Consider the following 24096-nt stretch of genomic DNA (forward strand, 5'->3'; position numbering starts at 1 on the left):
GCCAACCACAACCCCCAAAGAGGAGAAGCTTCTGGAATGCTAGGTGGAGTGGGGGGTGATTGACTTGGCCCAGGGAGGAGAAAAAGCATACATATAGGGAAAAAGGGGAGGAGGGATTATATAACCTAACAGATTGACAATAGAACTGGCAGGGCTGTGGCGGGAAAACTGAGGATGGCAGAACCATTTTACACAAAATGGGGGGGAGCAGATACATAAAATGGGGGAGGAATTAAATGAACTTAATTAACACACTACAACACAGGGCCACTAGGTATCAAATAGATAATTGGATCAGAAATCAAAAAACAGTTTCTTCTAAAGATGGGTCACTATTAAAAAAAAAATAGTTCTCATTTCTCAAGATAAAATGAAAGCACAGCTCCTGCTATGAAAAATAAAAGTTGAAATTAATTATAGTATATAACAGCTTCATAAATCCTTGACATACAGTACTGATTAGATTCTAGACTCCTACTGTCCCACCACACAAAAACATTAGTATTTTTTCCTCTAACCATATGCACAGAGGCTAATTAACACAAAATCCTTTTTCCTTACTGAAAAAGGAGTCTTCAGGCTTTATTAGAAAAACAGGAAAGCAATTAACTAAAGATTAAAGGGGCTCCATCTGCATGAAGCATGATAGAAATTGCCAAAAGGAGCAGGAGACAGGTAACAGAGGATATAACAAAGGCAGGGCAGGGGGAGAAGGAGAGAATGAGCAACAGAAGGTTAATATTAAAATTGCAACTGGAGATCTTTTACAGTAACCTGCTGGAAGTCAGCCAGAGGGGATAAGTGTAATGTAGGTACAAGCTAAGGCAAAAGTCTATGGACTCTGTTCAGGTCAGACTACCTGATCATAATGGTCCTTTCCACCCTCATAAATCTGAATTACACGTCTGAAGACAAAAGTGAATACTAAGCACAAAATCAAGGAAAGGTTTAAACCTAAGTTGAACTAAAACCCTTACATTATTATCATGATAGCAAAAGGCATATGTGAAAGGCATTAACTTTATTCTTGACATCTCTAGGCAAGTATTTATCCCTCTATCAGTCTTCACAGGAAGTGCTATGTCTCATAAGGAGTAGCTGCTTGACATCTTTCTGAGGAAAGACTACAGGACAACTCTGCCAAAATTATCATCCTCTTTGACTCTCCTATCTTAGGGTAACTCTGGGTTTGTAACATATGATCTCCTCATACAGTTTTCTAGCACTGGAACATTATTTAAAAGCCATAAAAGTCACACAATTCTGACTAAGTGTATCTAACAAGCTACATTCCAGCACTGATGGAGGTGGAAGTCTCAACTTATTCATACAACCAGCCCTTTTGCCCTATGGCAAACTGCAGTACCTCTTAACTGGCTTACTTCTGTCCACACAACAGTTGGCATGTATCTGAGGTCTTTCCTTGCCGTGGTTACTACAGGATCAAGAAGGGTCAAAAAGGGAGCTATGAACTCAGAAGGTCAGTAAGCCTCAGGGGGTCCCAAGTCCCTCAACATGTACTGCTAGAGCTCTCAAAGGTCCTGTCATGAGCACTGATATTACATAACATATTAGATTTACTTGAAAGTCCATTTTGATGGAAAGATGCAAACGTGAACCACACTGCAAGCATGTTGTATAGCTCCTACAACACCTTGGATGGATTTATCTGCCTGGAGCCATGACAGACCACAACCAGAACCAGGTGCTGTTGTGCACCTCACCATGGCTCATATGCTCTCAGTGACCAGAGGGAAAGCTGACAGCACAGAGCTTCTCAGGGGTCATCAAAACCTCAGAGCTCCTTAAGGATAGTGACTCACTGGTGGATCAGCTGACAATGAAAACACGACAGCCAATCTGGCAGGTGCAGCACCCTGTTAGCTCATCTCCGCCGCACACAAAAATAGTCTGCATGCTGGATGAGCAGCTTCTCCCTAATGACTCTATCTGGCCATCACTGAGACTACAACTGATATCACCAGAATCACAACAGCCCTAAAGGAAGAGCCTAGTCTCATATAAACTCTCTTTTCTCTTCAGACAAAACAGAATTTAATGGAACAGTGTTGTCTTTGTTAAAAATTGCAGAGTACCACTTATCTATAAGATAGATAGTCTTACTCAACTGCTGTTTTCAGCTAAAACAGAAAGATCTGCAAATCCCAAGTGAACAGAAAGGACTGAAAGTTCATCATGGTAGTGGTAGCATTTCACTCACCTTAAGAATACATAAACTGCAGTAAAAAAACAATAAACTAATGTAGCATTGATGCAACTCAAACACCTTCCTGTGCTGTCAGATGTCTATTAGAGACACCTGGTTTTTAGGTGTACGCTGCAATTGCAACAGCTGTACAGGGAAAAGCAGGGACTGATATGAGGAGAGAATGATCCTCTATCTAAAATTCTTCAGAGCCTGGAGCACACTCTTTATGGAGCTGAAGCTTGAGCTACCTGCACATCTCCAAGCCTATAATGAGCAATAGATATGACCTGGTTGAAAGGGGCTGCCTGCAAGCAGACATAAACAAAAGGCCAACAGAGAAAAGGCATTCCTGGGAATAGCAAAAAACACATCTTTTCTTTTTCTCAGAAAAGGTCACAGTGTCAAGGAAGCTGGCTAAGATATTGCATTAGCTGCAGGTGCTGCAGGCAGGAAGAGCTGGGGTACAGCAGGAACACCCCAGGAAGCAGCACAGGAGAAGCTGGGAGCTGGAGTGACCATGACACCAGTGAGCTAGGCAGCCTCCTCACTGACTCAATGCACTTCACAGCAGTGCTAAGTTCTGGTGAACAATTTAGGCATTCAAGACTTCTGGAAATTCAGAACTGCAGCTATAACCACTGCAGAGAGCTCATTTTCAGCAAATTCATCATTTCACATAAACATTAAACTGTGCACTGTGTGAATCCAATAAATCTGACACAAAGGGCTACAGATGCTTGCACATGTAAATGAGTCCACAGACGATAGATTGGCACCTACACATTAAATCATGTGTGTCCTGAAGAGGTCTGATTTGACTGTCTACAACTAGAATAATCAAGCTCACCGCAGATATTTTAATTAGTATACACACACATTTCTTTACAGGCAGAATTAGAAGATGTGAAAAAGAGGGGCTCTGATGTGGCACAACTGGTTTTAGCCATCATCCAAAACACAGAACAGTCACTATACTGTAACTGACCTGTATATGCCTCATTACAGCTACCAACACAGTATTGCATTCCCTGCAGTTACTGCTCAGAATATGAGACACTGAGATATTTTCCATTTTGAAGAAGAAAAAACAAACAAGCAACAGTAACAACAATAACAACCACCCCAAGACAAAATAACACACCAAAACCACACAAATGCTCATTTGGAAAACATACTAACTGCTTTTCAATTAATATTATTCTCTTTCTTTTGGCAGAAACTGTGTTAACTTTAAATTAGGTGGTCATCTATACCAAAAGTATAAAAGAGATGGTACCTATCTGTAGACATGACCCATGTTTCTCCTTTCCAAACAATAAGTCTGGGAATAGAATAGCATTTGAGGTCTGAAAATAACATCTTAATAGATGCTAAATAATATAACAGTGCAGAAATTTCTATTTATGAGATGTCTTCCACCATTCCCAAGATAAAGTTTCTGCATTTTAAAAGGTGGAGGTAATCTTGTGTTCAGCATTTCGCTTTTTAAATATAAAGGTAAGTTAAATGAAGCTTAGACGAGGTGAAAGACATTAGAAAAGTACAAATCATCTCTTGATACTCAGCAAGGGACTAAATAACAAAAAAGGAGCTTAAGTGCTATTTAGCTGCACAGGTTGTGCAGCTAATTATGAGAGAGCACCTTGGTAGATTGTGGGAATCCAGGAAACTCCTCTGGCTGCCCTGGAGGACTCGAGACCCTGTCAGGGGGCTCAGAGACCTTGGCACAGAGCCCAAGACCCCAGTGCCTTTGATTTAGCCCTTGGAACAAACAATTACCAGCCTTTACATGAAGGATTACAAGCCACGACAGTTTAAGTAGAATGACAGTGAATTTATCACAGGGTGAAAAAGTAGATTTTGGGGTTTTTAGAATGGGGGTTCAGGGGGCAAGATGGAGGAATCTGGGTGTGTCCAGCTTTTCTCCTTCTTCTTCTTGGCCTCCATCTTCTGCTGTGATGTTGGCACTTTTAGATTGGTTTAGAGTAGAAGCTCACTGTCTAACATAGGTGATAGGTATTGGAAAGTAATTGTAAACATTGTACACGTAGTTTTTAGTAAAAAGACATAACACTGCCCTGGGGGCAGGCAGAGTGCCTGGAACTGTCCTGCTGGATGGAGCTCAGCAGGACAGGAGAAAGATTTTTATAGATAAGATACAATAAACAACCTTGAGACCAAGAAATGAAGAGCTCTGACTCCTTCCACGAGCACCAGGCTCGAGACTTTTGGGAAAAGAGACTTCTGAGCTTTTCTCAGGGCCACTCTGACAAGCTAGAGATCCCGACCGTAGATGACACCTAACCCTTCTACAATGCATTGACCCCCGCTATTCCACAGCCTTGAGGACAAAGAGTAAGTGCAATCAACCAAACCTTAAGTCTTTATCCTTACAAACATCATTCAAGAATTTCAAATGTCACAACCCACGAACTGCTTGCAGGTATCACATTAATGCCTCATTCCTGTGTCAAAGGCCCAAGGCCAACCTTTGCACAGTGACCTGTGTTGGCTATGTGCACAGGCAGCTCGCAGACCGAGGCGGTGCCAGCAGACCGAGGCTGTGCTCGCTGTCCGAGGCCGTGCCCACAGACCGAGGCTGTGCTCCCTGCCCGAGGCTGTGTCCGCAGACCGAGGCTGTGCTCCCTGCCCGAGGCTGTGTCCGCAGACTGAGGCGGTGCCAGCAGACCGAGGCCGTGCCCGCTGCCCGAGGCCGTGCCCACAGACCGAGGCTGTGCTCCCTGCCCGAGGCTGTGTCCGCAGACTGAGGCGGTGCCAGCAGACCGAGGCCGTGCCCGCAGACCGAGTCTGTGCCCGCAGACCGAGGCCGTGCTCACAGGGCAGGCACTGCCCCCGGGTTCGCCCGCCCGGCCCGGCCCGCTCGCCGCTCCCTGCTGCCACCCAGCGGCAGCTCCGCACACCAAGCCCCGGCGGGCAGGCAGGAAAGGAACACCCTGAGGCCTTTCGTGAACACACAAGTTGAAATCACCGATTTGCGTTCCAGTTCTCCAAAGTCAGAGCAGCTCAGGCGGCGCAGGGTGACTGCCCACCTCATGCTTTCCATTCCAGAAAAGCACCAAAGTGTGCTCCAGGCATTGTTGGGCTTCCTTGGCACTGACTCCCCACAGATATTCAGGCTCCTTTCCTCAAAAGCCAGTGTAAACCTGAAAAACCTTATTCCTTACCAACCCTGAGCTGCTCCCAAGAAAGATTTTCTTTCTGTTCCTCTGCTTGCATCCACCACTCCAAAAATGAGATTTCTTCCACGCTCAGGGTATTCTGACTCCTCTTCCAGAGTCTCCCTGGTCCAGGGAAGAGGACGAACATTATGGCAGTGCAGTCACAGCCTAATGATAACTAGAGCCCTACTGCCTCCCCTGTCCACACACAAAGCACTGGCCCAAAGCCTTTCACTCCACCAAAATTGGTTTTCAAGGCAGTGAATGCTGCAGCAATTACCCTGTTCCTCTCACACGAACCCAGTGTAAGGCAGTTCAAAACAAAAGCACTAGCCTCAAGTGCTTTCAATGAGTTTTGCCTTAGTTACCTTGTTAGTCTTATCAATTTTATTTATTGATTCATTATTTTTTGCTCCAAAGTTAGAAAGTGTAGCTTCAAAGGCAGCAAGTCCCTTTGGAGCAGAGAAACCAGGATTTGGTAATGATTTGAATTTAATTATACGTTACCTTCAGCCTCTCCAAACAACAGTTTAATAACTAAGGAGAAAACAATCCAAGAGCACCAAACTGCAAAAGAAAAATAATGAAACAAAAACACCCACAATGCAAGAGAAAAATAAACACTTCACTTCTAATTCAGGAACACAGAAATAGTGAGAAAATAGAGCTGGATAGGGCCTGAAGTTCTCAAGCCATTTATCAGGTGCCTAGTCCCAGGAGAGAAATATTACTTCTGGCAGTTTTTTCTCTAATCTATTTTTAAAGGCATAAATATAAGAGGATCCACATTGTTCCTGCTTGGATCTCTTCTTGTCTTTTTCAAAATCACCTTCCAGAAGACTCCATAACCAAAATCTGAACACCCAAATCAGTGGTGTTTGGATCACCTCATCCTTCAGAAAAAAAAAACCAAAAACACTGACCCAACACTCAAATGACAAGCATTTTTAAAGCAGCTTTCAAAAAAGAAACAAAAATTCTGCTTCAAAAATTAGGAGTTTAAATAAGCTAACATGATAAGCACATAGATAATTCAGGAAAATTCAACCACAGCCAAACAGTAAAATGAAAACTGAACTGGGAACTACACAGGTGAGTAATGGAAACATAAAAATGACAGCAAGCACCTTCCACAAGAGACTTTTTATGAAAGAGTAAGATAATTGTCTTGTAGCTGTGCTAATGTACCTATCAAAGTGACATAGTTTATTATTTCCTACTTTAATAGAACCTAACTCACATATTAAGCCTTATCCCTCAGAAATGTTTAAAAATATATTATGAATTCTACTACTTTTGGATTATATTGCCCTGCATTATGCTGGTGTAGGCAAACAATCTACTAAGATGAGAAAATTAGCTCTAAGATACAAAAACATTTTTTTCTGCTTTTCAAGATGTAGAAGTTACCAGTCTTGTTTTGAAGCCAAGAATGCCTACAGTTTGCTGGCCATTTCCAATCATTGTGGGTCAGTCCACAGCTGTGCAGGCACTCAAAGGCATCTTCCACACTTCTCAGTATGTTTCTCCAAGATGAAATTTCTTTCTGAAAGTCACAGTCAAAACATAACTGAGTACCTGACTCTGCATTGCTGTGATCAGTTACTTGCCTTAACATTAACACAGAGAAAACAATGAAAGCAAACATCCTACCACTGCACCCAGATAAGGTAACTGTAAACTGAAAGACAGCTTGCTGAAGTAACTCTTCTAAGTGGAGTATCTCCAGTATCACCTTGAATAGCAGAAAAGCAGATTATGGAGTTAAAATCATGAAATAATGATAATCAAACTATAACTCAGAATAGCAAATGCCAGATGAAGCAAATGCCAGATGCAATTTATGAGCTGTTTGCACGTTATTGTACTGCAAAAACAATGACCTGCACAAACTGAACAGATTCCAGCCCAAGCTTCAAGACATTACTGACACTTAAAAAACAGTCCTTTCGGTCTTTTCAGTGTCAAACACCATTTTCACAATGCCTAATTTGTTCACATGTGCAAGTGATCCTTGAGGAAGCAAATGGCAATATTTATGTACAGAGATTTAATAAAAGAGACCAGAGTCACAATCTGTTCAGTTCTGAGCAGGTTAACAAAGTCATGCACCTTGTTTTCCTCACTTATACTAATGGGAACAAGTACTCTGAAACAGCACAGACACCCAATCCTAAACCTGGTCAACCCACCACCTAATGCACTACCAGTTTAACACCATGCAGAGAAATGTCTCACTGAATTTGGAAAGCCATTAGCACTTCTATACCTGAGACAAATTACTGATCTCCTTATCTGTCAGTATCATGAATGTATTTTTGATAGAAAATGCAGCTTTACACACTTAAAGGATGATGTGTCCATTTTAGGCTTGCTCATTCTTAGGTAGTTGTTTCTTCAGAGAGCAGCAGTTGAAACTTAGATGTATGTTGTGAAGGAAGCTGATTACAATTTACACATCCATTTCAGTCTAAGATCCACCCCACCTGCCTGGCCACAAGACAGTAACTCAAAAAATCCCTTTGTTTGCTGCAGAAAGTCACAAGCTGAGAACTATAAAACCACAACATCCTGGAGAAGAAAACATCTGAGCAAGAGAGTGAAAAAAATGTAAGCACGGGTACACTTAAGGTCTGCTGCAAACCTTGGACTGCAGTTTTTGGTCTCTGCTCTGCCACTGAGCCCACTCAGCTCTTTCAGATAACATCAACAGCTGTGGAAGATCATCAAAGCACTGTTTTGCCCTTAATAAAGGAGATGACTGTCAGGCTCAAAACATGTAAGTAATGTGCAAGAGCAAATCCAGCTCAGCCAAGAGAGCTGAATCAGCTAGCAGTGGAAAGGCTTGTGCTGAGAACACAGAGCAAGTACATCCAAGTTGCCTTAGACTGAAATGGCAGGAAAGCATCAAAACAAAAAATGCCAGTATTATCACAGCCTGTCTTCTTCAGAATTTTGTTTTAAAAGGGTAACAACAAGAGTTCCTTAGTTAAGGAAGAGATTCCTTTACAAGGAACCAAAGGCCAATATGAGCAGTGCTTGCCAAAAATACAGCAAGGGTAGACCACCAGTGTGAAGTGTTCACTCCACAAATGCCAAATTTTTAATTGAAAAAAAAAAATTTATTACAACAGAAGACTACAAAGAACTAGCTTCAATGATCAACAAATAAAACTTTACAAAATGCAAACAATGTAATTTCCAACTGTGGAGTGACAGATATCCCAAGTTTACAAACACAACATCTTTTTGTTTATGCCCACTTAAAAATAATTTCCAGTCTGCTTTATTTTCCATCAAATACAGTACACATTTATCCAAACAAAAGCATGTACATTCAATATAGAACATTTTTAGCAAAGCTACAATCTTAGTTCCCATTCACAGTATTTTTAGTGCAATGCACTAACAGGGCCAAATAGTTCTCTATCCATAAAAGTATTTTTACTCCTGATCTTGTGATCAACATTTAGATATATTTTATACAAAAAAGTATATATGAACACGAGGCACCTCCCTAAGTAAGGGAGTGAACCGATATAAAAAACATGGTATTTCATCTGATGTACAATACCTTTCAAATTGTAGCAATTTGACACAAATCACTAAACAAAATATTTTCTAAAAGGTAAAAAATAAAAAAATTAAAAAATAAACAAAAAACCTGAAACAAAACCCATGATTGCATGAAACCTGCCAAGAACTTCATAATGGTAGGCATGCAACTGTTTTACTACAATCTTGATTAAAAGGTTAAAAAAAAGGGTATCTAAACATTTTCCAATTACACAAAGTCAAGTGTTACCCACAGTGGTCATTTATGATTTTGAGAGAAAATATATTTTGAGTATCTCCCAAACTATCCTCCCTTTTTATTAATATTTAATGAAATAAGCTAACATTATAAGTGGTTGTGCACAGATTGTCTATAATACATCAGCAAATATTCACTACCTTCATATTAACATTAGTGTGTTGATCTTTCAAAAATAAACTGAAAAAATAAACTGCAACTATCATTAAAGTGCTTGTGTATAATTTTTTTTTAAAATTAAGGAATAGAGGAATGTGGATATTCTTGTAAACTTTCTAGATGTTTACAAAGTTTTCCTGTGAACCACATATGGAAACAAAATGGAGGTCCTTGAAGCAACTTAGCACAGTGAAATTCAGAATGTCCTTGAACTGGGAAATTAGTCAGCATGAACAAACTGAAATTCATGGCAAATACTAAAAATTAGCAGAATTCAGCCAATAAACACTACATTGTTTGCTCTTATACATTCATTTGTAATAAATTTAAAACAGTGTATAATACAACGTTTACCAAAGTAGGATATCACATCAAAGTTTGAGCTGTCCATCAATTAGCACTGCCAGGGAGGGCCAGTATGCATGATGAATTTTCTGAAGATTTCCTAAATGAGGAAAATCCACCTTCTTCCAAAGCTGCTGCTCATTAACTTGTCTCTGGTGTACTCTTTTTCAATTTCAGGAAGTTTGTTCTATACTGGGTCAAACTACAACTACATAGATATAACTGCTAATTTAGAACCACGTGCATTTCACTTCAACTACTTCAGTGCTTTGGGAAGTGGTACTGTCCCACAAGCAGTCAGAATGATTCTTAATATTGTAAGAAAAACAAACAGCTTATGAAAGTATTTCCTCCTTATAGTACCATTATCAAGAATTAGCAGTTCCACCAACAAACTAAAGTCCTTTTCATTCAAATGAACTTCAAACTTTCCGAACATCACTTGAACCTATCTGAAGAGAAATGGGAATAAATTAATACTTTGAGTTCACCCATATAATTCTCTTTTAAACTACACAACATAAATAATTTACAAGGTTAAATTTTCAATTCTTATTCAAAATGCATAAATCACTCCCCCCTCTAGAATTCAGCATAATTCAGGGTTCAACTCAGTTCATTTTTGAAGTTCTGCCTAATTTGGTCAGGATTTATTAGAAAGTCAGGAAAGCACCACATCATAATTTAATATAACTAGGTGGTTATTCACTGTGAAAGCTGAACTCAAATCAAATCACCTCCCAGAAAATAGCGTTTCAGAGCTGAAACATAGAACAAGGCACATATACTTTGCTTTTTTTTTGCCAAATACGCTAGAATGATTCCGCATGAGGATGTTAAAAACTCCTAAAATTATCACTACAGTCTCTCTTCATCATAGTTTTGTACAATCCCCAACCTTCAGCCATCAGTTGGTCAGTCTGAAACACAAAGTGACTGCACACAAATATTTTCTTTTTTAAAAGGTCCTCTAAAAATAGGCCATGGCAAGGCCTATGGAAAACTGAGTAGCTACAAACACAACCCCTCCAAGTGTAAAAAATTCCAAGAGCACCACATAAGCAAAAGTTTAAAAATTCTAGGGCAGACTTCAGTACATACCAATGCTTAAAGCAAAAACTTTGATAAGATTTGAACAATTTAAAAAACTACATGACCAGAAGTCTCCAAATCTGGGCTTATATAAATAAGCATTAAAATGGAATTCTGAATTTGGTGACTTAAAAGGTCTTTGCAGACACCTAACCCATAATGATTTTAAATCAAAGCAACTAAACAACCAAATTACATTTAAAAACCTGCTCTATGCACTTTTGTTGACAATGTGTGGGCAATACACATTAAAATAAAAATTTAAATTAACAAATGCTAATTCCATTAAGTTCATAGAAATTTTTTGTTATCAGCTTTTACTTTAGTACTTTTAGTACTTCAAGTGGTCGCAGCAAAGTTAATTAAATGAGTTAAGTTATTCAAACCATACAAAATTACAGTTAACTTTAAAAAAATACTATTTTAAAAATGTACTTATATTAGCTTTATTACAGCAGATGCCTTAAGACAGTTTAGAGAGTTGACTTAGTACACTTTAATCTACATTCCATCTTTCTACAATGACAAATTTAATTTTAACTCTTTTCCAAAATGCTGAAAAAGAAACATATTTGTCATCTACTTTTGCATTTTAACCACTAAATCATAAAATATATGGGAAAATACGTTTTCAGCAATAAATCAACAACAGCAAAAGAAATGCAGTGGTATTGTTGGTTTGTTGTTTTTTTTTTTTTTTAAAAAAAGACAAAACACTTTTTCTTTTTCCTCACCAGACAACAGCTTTAGATCTTGTACTTCTGCCTTTGGTTTTACTTTCTTCAGGTGAATGAGATACATTTGCTTTGTGGGTTTTCTTATGATGTTCTAGAAAAGCTTTTCTGGCAAATGCTTTCCCACATTTATTACATCGGTGCAGAGAAAAGTTTTTTGTTACTTTCACTTCAATGCCAACATCAGCTCCTTCATACTTTTTATTGGGAGAATTAGAGGTGACATCCTGTTTTGAACCCATCTGTTTTGTTTCATCCTTCTGAGAGCCTCTTTTTGTCACCTTATTTAGAACAAGATCAATTGGCTTCTTTATTGCTCTTATTTCTAAACTAGCTGTTATTTTCCCAAGGTAGCGTGGCGACTTTTTGTGAACCACGGTTATGTGTCGGATCACATCGCGCTTGCGACGCGTTTCGTAGGAGCACAGTGGACACCTGTAGTATTTAACATAAATATTATTTCCATCTGTGTGTAATTCAATGTGCTTTGTTAAATTCTGTTTAGACGTAAATTGGCGCTTACAGAGTTTACAGTAAAGCTGCTTGAAGTCAAAGCCAGCTGAAAGTTTTGGCTTCCTGGCTTTTTGCTGGCCACCTGCAGCAGATGCACTGGTTGATTTAGGGGTTGATTTAGGGGTTGATTTGCAGGTTGATTTAGTGGTAGATTTAGAGGTTGATTTAGGGTTTTCAGGGTCCTGTTTAATCTTATTTTTCTGTGCTGACGGTGTGTTCTTTTTCTCATTTGAATGATTTGCTCCCTTTAATTCATTCTGTGGAGAAAGCACAATGGAAGGGGGTGAAGGTTCTACAGAATCTGCTGGTTCAACTTGTATTTCTGTGCCATTGGTAGCATTGTTGGGTCCTTTCTCTCTTTTAAAGTTCTTTCCAGAAAGAGTTATCTTGTGGACAATTTGCATATGCCTTTTCAGCATTATCTGTGAACTATATTTCCTCTTGCACAGAAGGCATTTGCATGCACTTAAATTGTATTCAGCCTTTGAAGACGACTTTTGTTTTCTGGTCTTAAGAGATTTTTTAGCAGAAACTGTATCCAAGAACAAAGGTTGCCCAGGCTTTGTAGCTATATCAGGAGTAATGGAATCCCTTCTTAATCCTCTATGAACTTCATCAAAATGCCTCCTTACATTGGCTTTTGTAGCAAATGATTTATAACACACAGGACAACTCCTACCTAACGCGACAAGAACATTCTTATTTCGTCCTCTTGCAGAGCATTGGTTTGGTTTCTTTTTTGTTTCTATATACTTCTTTAGTTCTTCCATCTTCTTTTTGTGTACTTTTCGAATGTGCCGGCGTACACTGCGTCTTGAATGAAATTCCTTCCTACAGAGGCAACAAATCAATTGGTGGCCATAATCAGAATTATCCAGAGAGTCCAAGTCAGCATTTACCGCTGGTGGCTGTTCTTCAGGAGTAGATATCACCTTGTTTGTAACAGGATCAGCAGGAGGTAGCTCTAGAGTATCCCCAGCTGGGACTGGGGCTGGAGCTGAAACAGTCTTGGGTTGCTCAGTGCTGGGTTCCTGGATCTGCACTGGAGCTTGATCGGGGGTATGGCTACTTTCTGTGTTCTCATCTGGGCTATCAGTCCTTGACACATATTGAAATACAGCATTTTGATTAGTTTCTATAGGTTCCAATGTAATTATATATTCTTGCTTATCTACCCTTGGATAGATTGCTTCAAGAAGGTCATTTATGGCTTGACTCTGCTTATCTTTTGTATGTGGGAGGTCTGTGAAAAGAAGAAAAGGTATTTTTAATGATTTGGTAATTTCCAATTATTTCAATTTCAAAGTAGCTTTTAACCACTACGTGAATTAAATCTACAAATTTCCACAAATCCTCTTTTGTACTCTTTGAACACTCAAAGGCTTTGAGTAATCATTACAAGTTGCCTTTTTATTAAAAGCCAGCATCGGAAATAACCCTCCTGGTGTGCTAATGTGAAAGCCACCTGAACTAAGTATCTGTATGACTGGAATTAAGCTAGTCTTTAAAAAACTGTATCAATTGCAAGAATAACATCATTCGACTGACCTTGTTCTGCAGGTGTGCAACTAAGCCTGAAGTATCATTAAAAACCGATTTTCCTACTGTGGGTTACAGGCACTCACAATAAAGGAACCTAATTCTGGAAATAAGCCCTTCTCTGTGAATTCTGAACCTCTGTAAATCCTTACCAAAGAATGAAACATCTGTGTAACCTGAGCATTGCATGCAGATATAAGTAGATCATATTTTACAGGTCTCAGTAAAATTCTCCCTTTGAATGCCAAATTAGTTGAGTGCTGTAGTTCCCAGTGTGACACTCAGAGCATCCTCAATGGCACAACTAGGAAGCTGGGGTCCTACAGCAAAAAGGTGAGGCACTGAGATGACACAGCTCAAATTATTGTGGATCATTTTAAAGATGTGAGTCCTGGTAACAGCTAATTAAAAACCCACAGTCAGAGTTATTCCTTCCACGCACCCAGCAATAAATGGAAAGTGCCAGTACAAAAAATAGGCGTTTTGTAGCTCCAAACCCATTTTTAACACTGAATTTTTAACAGCTTTTACAGTCAGTTTCAAATGAGCCTATCTATATAGCTTTCACCAAGAGTAAAAAAGTCTTTCCTATTTTATAGTACCTTTTAAGACTACTTCATGACTATATTGAGTGCATGGATTTTTCACCATGGTGTGCTGAACTTTGATTCCCAGCTCTTGTTCACTATCTTTGACTTATTGAAAACTCCCACTTAATCCAATAACTATACTCAATTTTATATAAAGCAAAAGTATTTATACAGTTTTATTCAGAGTGTGTAATATTATCCCTTTTATTTGCACATCATAGTGAACACTGGAAGTTATTTTATTTCTGTGTTACTTGCATGCTATTTCATATTAACATATGGAAGTTAATCAGAAAGTTAAAAGAAAGCTAGAATGCCAGGAGCTGGATATTAAGTCTTTCCTCAGAGTAACCTTATTTTGCTTAGAAACTATTACATCTAAAGTCACATGCACTTCTAACCTTGCTTTGTAACTACAAGTCACCTCTTGTCACAGAGAAGCTCTGTGACTCTCTAACTGGCCAAGTTAGCTCATTGAAGGAAGGGCACAGTACCAGCTTTTTCACCTTCTCCTTACAGCTGACACCATGTCAGAAAAAAATCAAAGTATATCTCTGTTCCTAATCTTTGAAATTTTGAGGCAGTAAGGCATTAATCAGGAAAGAAAAATCCTCATTGCCCCTACATTGATCTAGTGAAGAGATCAAGATAATTAGCTCTACAAACACTTTTGAATGCCGGCACATTTCCAAATTAATCAACTTTACTCAGATTAACAAAAAAGTCATCACTGAAATGAGACTATAATAAATTTCTTTTTCCATAAAAAAATATAGTTCTTAACTTTTTCCTCATCATTTAAGTAACTTCTTTTAATAATAAAGCTTATTTTCCACAACAAAGATGTTGGGCTAGGCATGATCACATAGGATATGTTAAAGCAGCATATGGTGAAGTGAAGCAGGGGAAAAGAGACAGCATTATTCAAGCACAGATCCTTTACAGAAGGGTAAACTTTTAGTCTGTGTTTCATACTGACTAAAACCAAAAGACTGCATCCATGACACAAGCACTGTATTCTCTCAGTACAGGAGAATATTAAGGATATTGACCCAGGTCACTTCACAGGAGCAACCAAAATCCATCTGAGCTATGATGGCCTAAAACTGAAACACCCTGTTAGAGTCACTGCCTTCTGTAAGATTGACTTCCCAGTCCTTTGACATGCTTTTGGTATCTTTCACAGTAAAGGACAGATGGGAAAGAAAAAGGGGAAGAAGGAATAAAAAGCATTAAGAGTGACAATTAAAAGACTAGATGTATAAACTAGCTATCTAATTATGATATTGGCATGGCTCTTGGTTGTTAATTCATATAAAGTCATTAGTGTAGCTCCTTCAATAACATAAAAGTGATCTACATACATTACACACTACAGAAATTTAGATCCACCTTGGTTTTTTGCATTTTGTTTCAGGTGTTTTTGTAAATGGTAATGAAAGATAAATTTTTCAACTTCACAGAGCTTTATTAAACATTTAAATTAATAAGACTTACTATCATCCATCTGAAGACTTGGAGGACAATAAAACTTTTTGTGAGTAATTAAATTTGGTAATCCTCTGAAGAGACTCCGGCACAATTTACACTCAAAAATGGTGTCCACGTCTCTTAACAAGATATGTTTAAGTTGTTTCGTTCCTGTAATAAAATAAATATTACGCTTATGGAAGACTTTCTGTTCACTTCTTAATTCACATCGTCCCATGAAAGTGGAAACATTTCAGACCACAAATAATTACAATAGCATTTTATCTTTTGTTAGTGCTACTTCATTTGTACTGAAAGTTTATGATACATGCTCCAAATTTCACTATGAACACAAGACTGGGATTAAAAAAAATCCCTCAAGGATTACACACATTACAGTTTACAGAGAAAGTGCAATGATTTACAATAAAAACTAGCATCTAACATTAAGAAAGACTTCTTACTACAGTATTTGATTGTTGCAATACAATTGCCCAATAGGAAATAATAAGCACCTAGAGCATTTAAAGAAGCCTGTAGTATTTTTTCTTTAGGCTAAGAAAACAAGACACATATAGCTATTTCACATAGAAATGGCACCTGGTAAGGCAAAAAACTAAAGGATTGAATAAACCAAAGAGAATAACTACCAGGTCAGGAAATGTTACTACCCTTAGATATCTAACCCAAGTCCAAGATGATGACACTTAGGTGAGATAGTAGAAATGCAGGCATATTTTCAGCCTGAAGAAAGGAAAATACATACAACTTAATCTGAAATATCTCTATTAAAACATAATGTGATAAAATATGCCATCTTTCCAGACAATCACTCATTGTATACAAAGATGGTTAGATCTAGCATTGTTGAAGTATTCCAGCTCCTGCCATGCTTTTTACTCTTCAAACTGTAAGTCCTTCATTTCTCATCTCATGAAAATTTAGCATGTTAGGCCTAAAATTAGCAACAGATTACTAAATGATGCTTTCCCACTCCAAATTAGAAAGAAGCACTAACTAATCAAATTCAGCTATTTTACTTATCTTGACTTTTCTTAGAATTTAATTATTCAAAACTAATCAAACAAGGAAAAATATAATGACCTAGAACATCAATAAATAATATCAAACATCTATGAAAGAGCAGCAGCAAGACATTCTGCAAGCTGAACTACAAGGTCAAGTGTTCTGTCATCTCATCACACTTCTCCTAAGAATTCTTTTCAAAGATCAAACACAACACAGAACTATTTTCTAAATTAAAATTTTCAAATATTAATAATTTCCTAATAGGCAATAGTTCTTCAATACAAATGGGCCTTACCAAGAAAACTCATTTCTTGGTGCAATAAGAGTACTACAAAGCTTTCCAAATCTGAGTTTTAGCAAAGCATAGTATCTTCTTCAACAATTCCTTAAAAATGGTATCCAAACTTGACCATCTGAGGCTACCACAGTTTCTGTCCCCTCCTATGGCTTCCCAAGCCATATCCACTGCTCTTTGAGTGTTACTAACTTCACCCTCACTTGACCTGCATTTTTACAGAATACCAGACTATATTTACTACTATATATACTACTATATTTAGATATAGCAACAAATAAAAACTGTGCAGAGTTCCCCCCAAAAGCAAGTTGTTTACTGTGATCTCACCAACATTTGAATTTCACATATAAAGAAAATCCAGTTGAACAAAACTGAAGATGCACCATGTACAGAAAATTCCATGCTGTTCACGCATGCCCTAGCCACAAGCCTCATTCTCAAAAAAATAAATTCTCCATTACTACCCAGTCAAGGAACATACAGGTTCCTCATTCTCTGTCCTGTTATATTCAGTCCCTGTTCAGGACTGAAATGGTTTTTTCCAATACAAATTACTGAATTTAAGAATTACTGGATGAAATTATATGACACATTGGAGATCATACTGTATGACATGGTAGTCATTCTGGCTTCAAATCATCCTTATACATCTGTGAAACTTTTCACAGATGAGAGTAAAGAAAAATTATCGGTCCTTTTGAAATAAACTGCAGACATTCAGAAACTTCTTGAAACAGCAAAAAAAGATTTAACTTACTGAAGTCTTCTCTCTTTTTTAGTTACATTTAATTGTATATTGTGATGCTAATGCAGGTGATACCTTGTCAAATTCTGTTAATATGTGTAAATGTTGATGCTAGAATAACATCAAAGTCACAATAAATCAGTAGAGCGCACCAGTCATAAATATCTCTTTCAGAAATTCCAAAATTTATGCCTCTTGCAAGCAGTTTCTTTTTTAGAAAAAAAAATTTCAAATTCACTTTTTATTCTTAATGCTTTGAATGACAGAAGCTTTTGATAAAATTATTTAAACAGTTATGTGCAATACTCTGTCATAAACTTCTATTCCTTTACCACAAGAATCAAATACTCTCTTTCCATAATGAAATGTGGCTTGTTCAAAACCAGCCAGTAAAATCTTTGTCTGAGTCCTCTTGCCTTCTGTCTGACCTCCCTGATGCAGGATGCAGCTGACTGATGATATCAAAGTAAGCTATCAACACCTGCCAGCGAGGATGATCTGGAAGCAGCTCAGAGACAAAGTACCTGCAACTAGTTTGTGCTGTTACCAGCAGATATTCCATTCATCTGCTTCAAGCAAAAGAACCCTGTCATGCATCTCTGAGGCCTCAGGCAAACTAAAAAAGGTCCCTAATGAATGACCACACATCCTGTTTTTGCATTAAGTTATTAAAACACTTGTGGACAACTTCAATACTGTGCCCATTTACAAGACTCAGACAGGACATGCATCTCATTGCACAGCAGCAGTGTTTTTATACACGACACATTTCACATACTTAAAAGATCTACAGGAAAATAATCCAGAAATGCATAGATAGTAGCACTAAAGAAGTTGTGAAAGTAAAATGTTTGGTTTGCCACATCAGAAGTGTAAAAACAGCTTGAAAACATTGAAGGTTTCAATCTTCCCTGGCATGCCTCCCCAGATGCTTAGCTGTTCATTGCTATGTATTGCAACTCCCAAAATCAATCAAGGAAGACCTTAAAAGTAATATTAGGAAGCAATTTAGGATGTTCAACATTTAGTTTTTTCTTCACCTCAGGAGTTTTTATGATAAACTCATTGATAATAGCAGCAGAAATGACACAAGGCAGAACAACAAACTTAATTTTTAAGGTTTTTGAAGGAAAACTATACAGCAAGATCTGTATCTTCATCACTTTCTATGAAAACCCTTATTAAAAGGAATATCTAATTCCAAAAATCTACAAATATTTTGCAAATATGCATAAAGTCAGGTGCTGGTTACTTTAATACACTGAATAAACATAACCCTTTTAACAAGGTAATGAACTTCTTAAGGGTCAGGCATGGTTTCCTACCTGATCGAAAACACTCAATGATTTGTTGAATACCAGATTTTGATGTCTGCAGAGGCTGCTGCAATAACGGAGGATCACCAGGTTCCAACAGATGCACTGAAATATATAAAAAGATAATAAGCCATTAGAAAACACTCAGGTAATTTTTGTAATTTAGGAATCTTCCATACATACAGTAAACTAGTTAAAAAGAACAGCTAGGACTACAGTAAAAGTAGCCTTACTCTAAAATTTTCAATTATATTGAATTAAAAAACAGTCAACAGTGAATTTTCCAGCTATGATACCTTCTGACAATTTGCTGTCATTTTGATCACTTTTTTGTCTGTATTCAAAGCTACACGTAACAAAACATAGAAACATAAAAATAGAAAACCAAATTAACTCAGTAGAAATATCTCTAAATTAAAGGAATTCCCCAGAACAATCTACTTGACTCCCATTGTTAAAACCAAATGACATGTACAAAAGAGCATTACCAAATAGCAATTTAATAACAAATTATTAATTTATTACCAGCATTACCAAATACTTCACAGCACACCACATGACTTCAATGTTGCCAGTATGCACCTAAACACTGAAGCCAAATTTAAAGTAGCAACAATCAGAAAAACAGCACAAGCACAGCTACATAGCATATACCAAAAAAACCTAGCACAGTATTTTTAACCAGGAAAGCTGCATTCAGTAAACTCTTCAGGCTCAAATAAACTGCTGAGGGAATACTTTATTTCTGATGTTTCTTTCCATATCATCTTTGTTGGAATGTTGGGGGACACAAGACAGATGATGGACTTTGGACCTGGTTAACATAAGAGATTTGTTAACGGGGTGCCTTGGCAAAAGCAAACAGAACTTTGAAAATTAGACCTAAATTGCAGGAAGATTAAATCAAACAGGTTTACAGGGAAAAGAAAATCCCATTAAACTCTGCAAGCAAGAGATACTGATACATGCTTAAGTTTGTGTATGTGAATTTAACCTAATCATTGTAGTACACATTACTAGTCTCCCTGAAATAATACAGAAGTGTTTGTATACCACAATAAAATCGGATTCTGATCACCAAATCAGTCTCCCTCTCTCCATCGCAGATGCATATTCTTTGCAAAAGCTATTGAAACTAAAACATATATTAATCAGATTCTTTAGCAGTTCCAATATGCAGTATTTATGCACATGAAAATTAATAGCACTCCATTGCTGTATATAGATATGGCAATTAAGCCTTCCCCAGAGGGAACCCAGATTTACAGGAATAAGAACACTTCTTGAAGAATGTGTTCCAAAATCATTAGTTAGGTCTTATTCTATATTTCTTACTGACTAAACAGCCAGCCTTGCTTTTCATAAACTGGCTCCCACCTTAACCATTTGGTTTGATTTTAACCCCATTGTAAGGTTTTCATTTCTAAATGTAGCACTGAGATCTCTAAGAAATTTATTTTTAATAAAGGCCAGTTGAGGCATAGTATGAAACTAGAAAATAAGTGCAAAAAGACTAAACAAATTATGACTGGAATGTTGAGCTAAAAGGTCAAAAATAAATTCTAGCGGAATACAACAGCAGAAAACAAAGCACTGTAAAAAAGGACAACAGAATGAACATTCCACCCAAGTATCCTGGTCCCATAATATACTGTAATAAATACACACACATAACAACCATGACGAATCAGCTAATCATTTGGGGATCTCTAACACAATGCCATATTGTATTTTACTAACCTAATCCCTACACTTCAAAATAAAACATTTTGGTTTGTATATAGCCAACTGTATGTACAACTGACAGCAACAGGAGTAAGACAAGTAAAGAAGACCTAACACATCACTGTTAATTTGTCAGACAAGAAAAATATTTTTGTGTTTTTAAAGCATTAGAACAACACAAAACCATTTCATCATCAACACAAAGAAATGTTTCTACTAACTGAACAATATCTACTCTCAAATTACATTTCACTAAAGGGGCATAATCAAAGTCAGCGTGCTCACATTTTCATCTGTTAATTCCCCAAAACGATGCCTCTCTTCTCAAAACAGAAGTGAAAGCATCCAAATTGCACCTTTCTTTCAAAAACGTAAGCGAAAGCATCCAAATAAATGCCACAACAAGGCAAAAAGAAACAAAATAGCCTTTAAAAATACCAATTATAACAATAAGCAGAATAATTTCAAAAGCATCAGGTTGGCTGAACCTTCAGAATATTCATTACAGTGTCCACTGATGGCATCTTTCACATCACTCAGGCCTGGAATGTGAAGAGTTGTTTTAGGTGGGGTTTTTCACCTCTGAGACTAAGATTTTCAATTTCACCAGAGTTTACTAGAGAACACAGAGTAAAAATATAAACAACAAATGCAAATGATTGCTAGAAACACTATTTTACAAAAAAAAAAAAAAACTGAGAACACTGCACTTTTTGGAAACAAAATGATGAGTTGTTTTACACATGCTCTTGACTTCCTCTGCTCACTTCATACGCGCATGTGGTGGCCTGAGGATTATCCCACGTGCAGGAACTAAAACAGACTCTTCCTGAAATGATTTTAAGGTGATAGTTCACGGATACAAAACAAAACACATTTCCAAACAAAATTCAGAGACTTTTTATACCTAGAGCTGACACTCGTGATATACATTCGCATTCTCACAAGAGTTTCCGCAAGCTTTTCATGAAGGAGACATACAAAACAACCCAAGCATCACACACCACCATACCTGGTTCACAGCATCCATGGTGATGGTGGTCAGTCTGACAACACTTGTCCCTTAGAGGCATTTTCCGTGTGCACGACCTACTTTCCTTCTACATCCAGCAGCTCGTTTCTGCTAAAATAAGCAAATTAGCGGTCACCGCCGAAGCGCAAGGGGCTCAGGAGCGCGCCATCCCCGCACTTCCTACGGCCGGGCAGGCCGGAGCAGCGGCACCCCTGGCGCAGGAGAAAGTCCCATTGTTTTCGGCAGGTCTCACGACGCCCTCTGCAACGGCGGCGGCGAGCACGGCCCCGCTCCCGCCCCGCCGCCACCTGCGCCTCGGCCGCGGGCAGAGCCCCGGGCCGCCGCCCTGCCCGCCCAGCCCGGCCCGGCCCGGCCGCACGGCCCCGCGCCCCCTCCATGGTGGCCCCGCCGCGCTCCATCCCCACCTCGCAGCCTCGTCCCGCAGCCCCGCCGGTGGGACGGCGTCCCTGGGGTCCGGTGGTGCGAGCCGCGCTCTCGGCACCCGGGGCAGCCGCGCTCCCGCCGCCGGGCCGGGCGCTCCGCGGCGCTGCCGGAGCCGGAGCGGGGCGCGCCCGCCACGCGCGGCCGGGCGGGAGGGGCGCGCGGCCGCAGGTGACAGCGGACGCCGAGGCCAAGACGGGGCGGGCGCGACGGGCGGGCGCCGCGGGCCGGCCCTACCTGGAGAGGACGGGCGGCTTCTCCCTTCCCGAATTAAACTTTATTCGCCCCTGTCCCGCCAGAGCGGCGGCCGCTGACCCCGGAGCCGGATGGGCACGGGGGCAGGAAGTGACTGCGGTCCTGGCGGCGAGAGCCCGCGCAGTGCGCAGGCGCCGCTCCCCGGCCTGGCCGCACAGGTGCCGGGCGGCGGGGGTGGCCCGGCCCGCGGGGCTGTGGCGGGGCGCGGGAGGAGCCCCGGGCGGGCTGAGGCGCAGCGCCGGGCACGGGACCGATCCGCCGGCGGGAACCCGCGCTGTCTTTGTCCCGGCGGGGATAAAGGCCCGCGCTGACCGCCCGTGCATCCTTGGCGCACCGGTGCCGGGACGCACGTGGGAGCAGCCAACATCCCTGGAGCTGGCATTTCTGCCCCCTTGCAGCCTGGTCTGCGCCTTGACAGTGTAAAAAAATATGAACTGTTATAAACAAAAAATCTGCCAATATTTTTTGTGAGAAAAGAGTTACAAAGATTAGTCAGACCAGAGTTGCTGCTGGGGTGCTGCTTGTTTGTTATGATAATTACAAGTCGTTGTCGTTAATAACTCTCTTTTGTATCAGTTAAGGCCCTGGGCAGGGCTGGGTTGAAAGCTCTTCTCCGAGACAGTGAAGGGCGTAGACCTCCCCAGACAGGAGAAAAGACCAAATGTAGGAGGGGGGGACATGCAAAATAACCCCAAGACCAGCATGCCATGAGAAGCTACTGCTCCGAACTTGCTAAAAAGACCCCCAAACAACGAGCCAATACAGAGTTAGGAAATTAGAGTGATGTCTAAACGTGAGGAACGGAGTGCGGAGCCTGCGGAGATGCTGGAGACCTTCGTGGTCTCACCCTGAGCACGGGAGTCGTGCCGAAGCCAGGAGCTGGAGGGGGCGAGGCTGCGGAGTTGAAAACCCGGGGTCATGCCCAAGGCTCCCACCAGTATTGGACTCCCAGCTCTGCCCCCGGTGGACAAAGCTGCCCATATCGTCCCGAGTCACCCTGGGAGAGACGACGGAGACTGCAGACCCGTCGAACTGCCCAATCTTGAGCTGATAACTTTTAATAAAGGCATTAAAAGGGAAAAAGTTTCCTGCCTTGTTTATTTCATGAACCAAACCACTAATAGACCTACCAAAGAAAAGTGTAGGTTAATGTTTTGAACACTTGGAGGACAAACTCGTGTTTTGAAAGAGAATTGTCAAATACCGGCCACAGGACGTCGGTGCAGTGCAGTGGGTGGCAGGGCAGCCGGTGTCTCCAGACACGTTTCCACAGTTTTGTTTAGTGCTGTGCTGTCTTAGTGCGCTTCTGTAGGCACCTCGGGTTGTTGAGTAGGTGATATTTGGCTTTTGCCAAAGGAAAGGTAAGATTAAGTCTTCATACACCTAACCAACAAGTTCTGCCATTGAAGAAAAATCTGTAAGATAATGTCAGGAATAAGCACATCATCGCAGGAAAAAATACTTGGTGATGGTACTAACACAAAAACAATCTGTGAAGCTTTGGCTTGTAATAGCATTACTTAATGGAGATAGGACTGATGGTTTGAGACAAAGTTCCAAGTCACAGTCTGTGCAACAGCAAGATGTCTCACACTCTCAAATCAGGCATGGAGAGACCTCACCATCTGTGG

At 39.8% G+C, this 24096-nt stretch overlaps 1 protein-coding gene across 3 annotated transcripts; it reads right to left on the reverse strand.

Moving 5' to 3' along the window:
* Positions 1–8461: 8461 nt before the first annotated feature.
* On the reverse strand, positions 8462–22486 carry ZNF800 (zinc finger protein 800). 3 transcript variants are annotated; one of them, XM_058805291.1, is made up of 6 exons: positions 22195–22212; positions 21770–21880; positions 19042–19137; positions 15672–15815; positions 11533–13288; positions 8462–10158 (listed from the first exon to the last, which is right to left on the reverse strand). In XM_058805291.1, coding segments are annotated over exons 2-6 (2058 nt in total). In that variant the 5' UTR covers positions 21831–21880; positions 22195–22212; the 3' UTR covers positions 8462–10157. The 3 variants fall into 3 exon arrangements, with proteins under 3 accessions (XP_058661274.1, XP_058661273.1, XP_058661272.1); XM_058805290.1 differs by lacking the exon at positions 22195–22212 and adding an exon at positions 22448–22486 and having other exon boundaries at positions 8462–13288; XM_058805289.1 differs by having other exon boundaries at positions 8462–13288.
* Positions 22487–24096: the final 1610 nt, after the last annotated feature.

The sequence above is a fragment of the Ammospiza caudacuta genome, chromosome 5, assembly GCF_027887145.1.
Source record: "Ammospiza caudacuta isolate bAmmCau1 chromosome 5, bAmmCau1.pri, whole genome shotgun sequence".
NCBI classification, from domain to species: Eukaryota; Metazoa; Chordata; class Aves; order Passeriformes; family Passerellidae; genus Ammospiza; species Ammospiza caudacuta.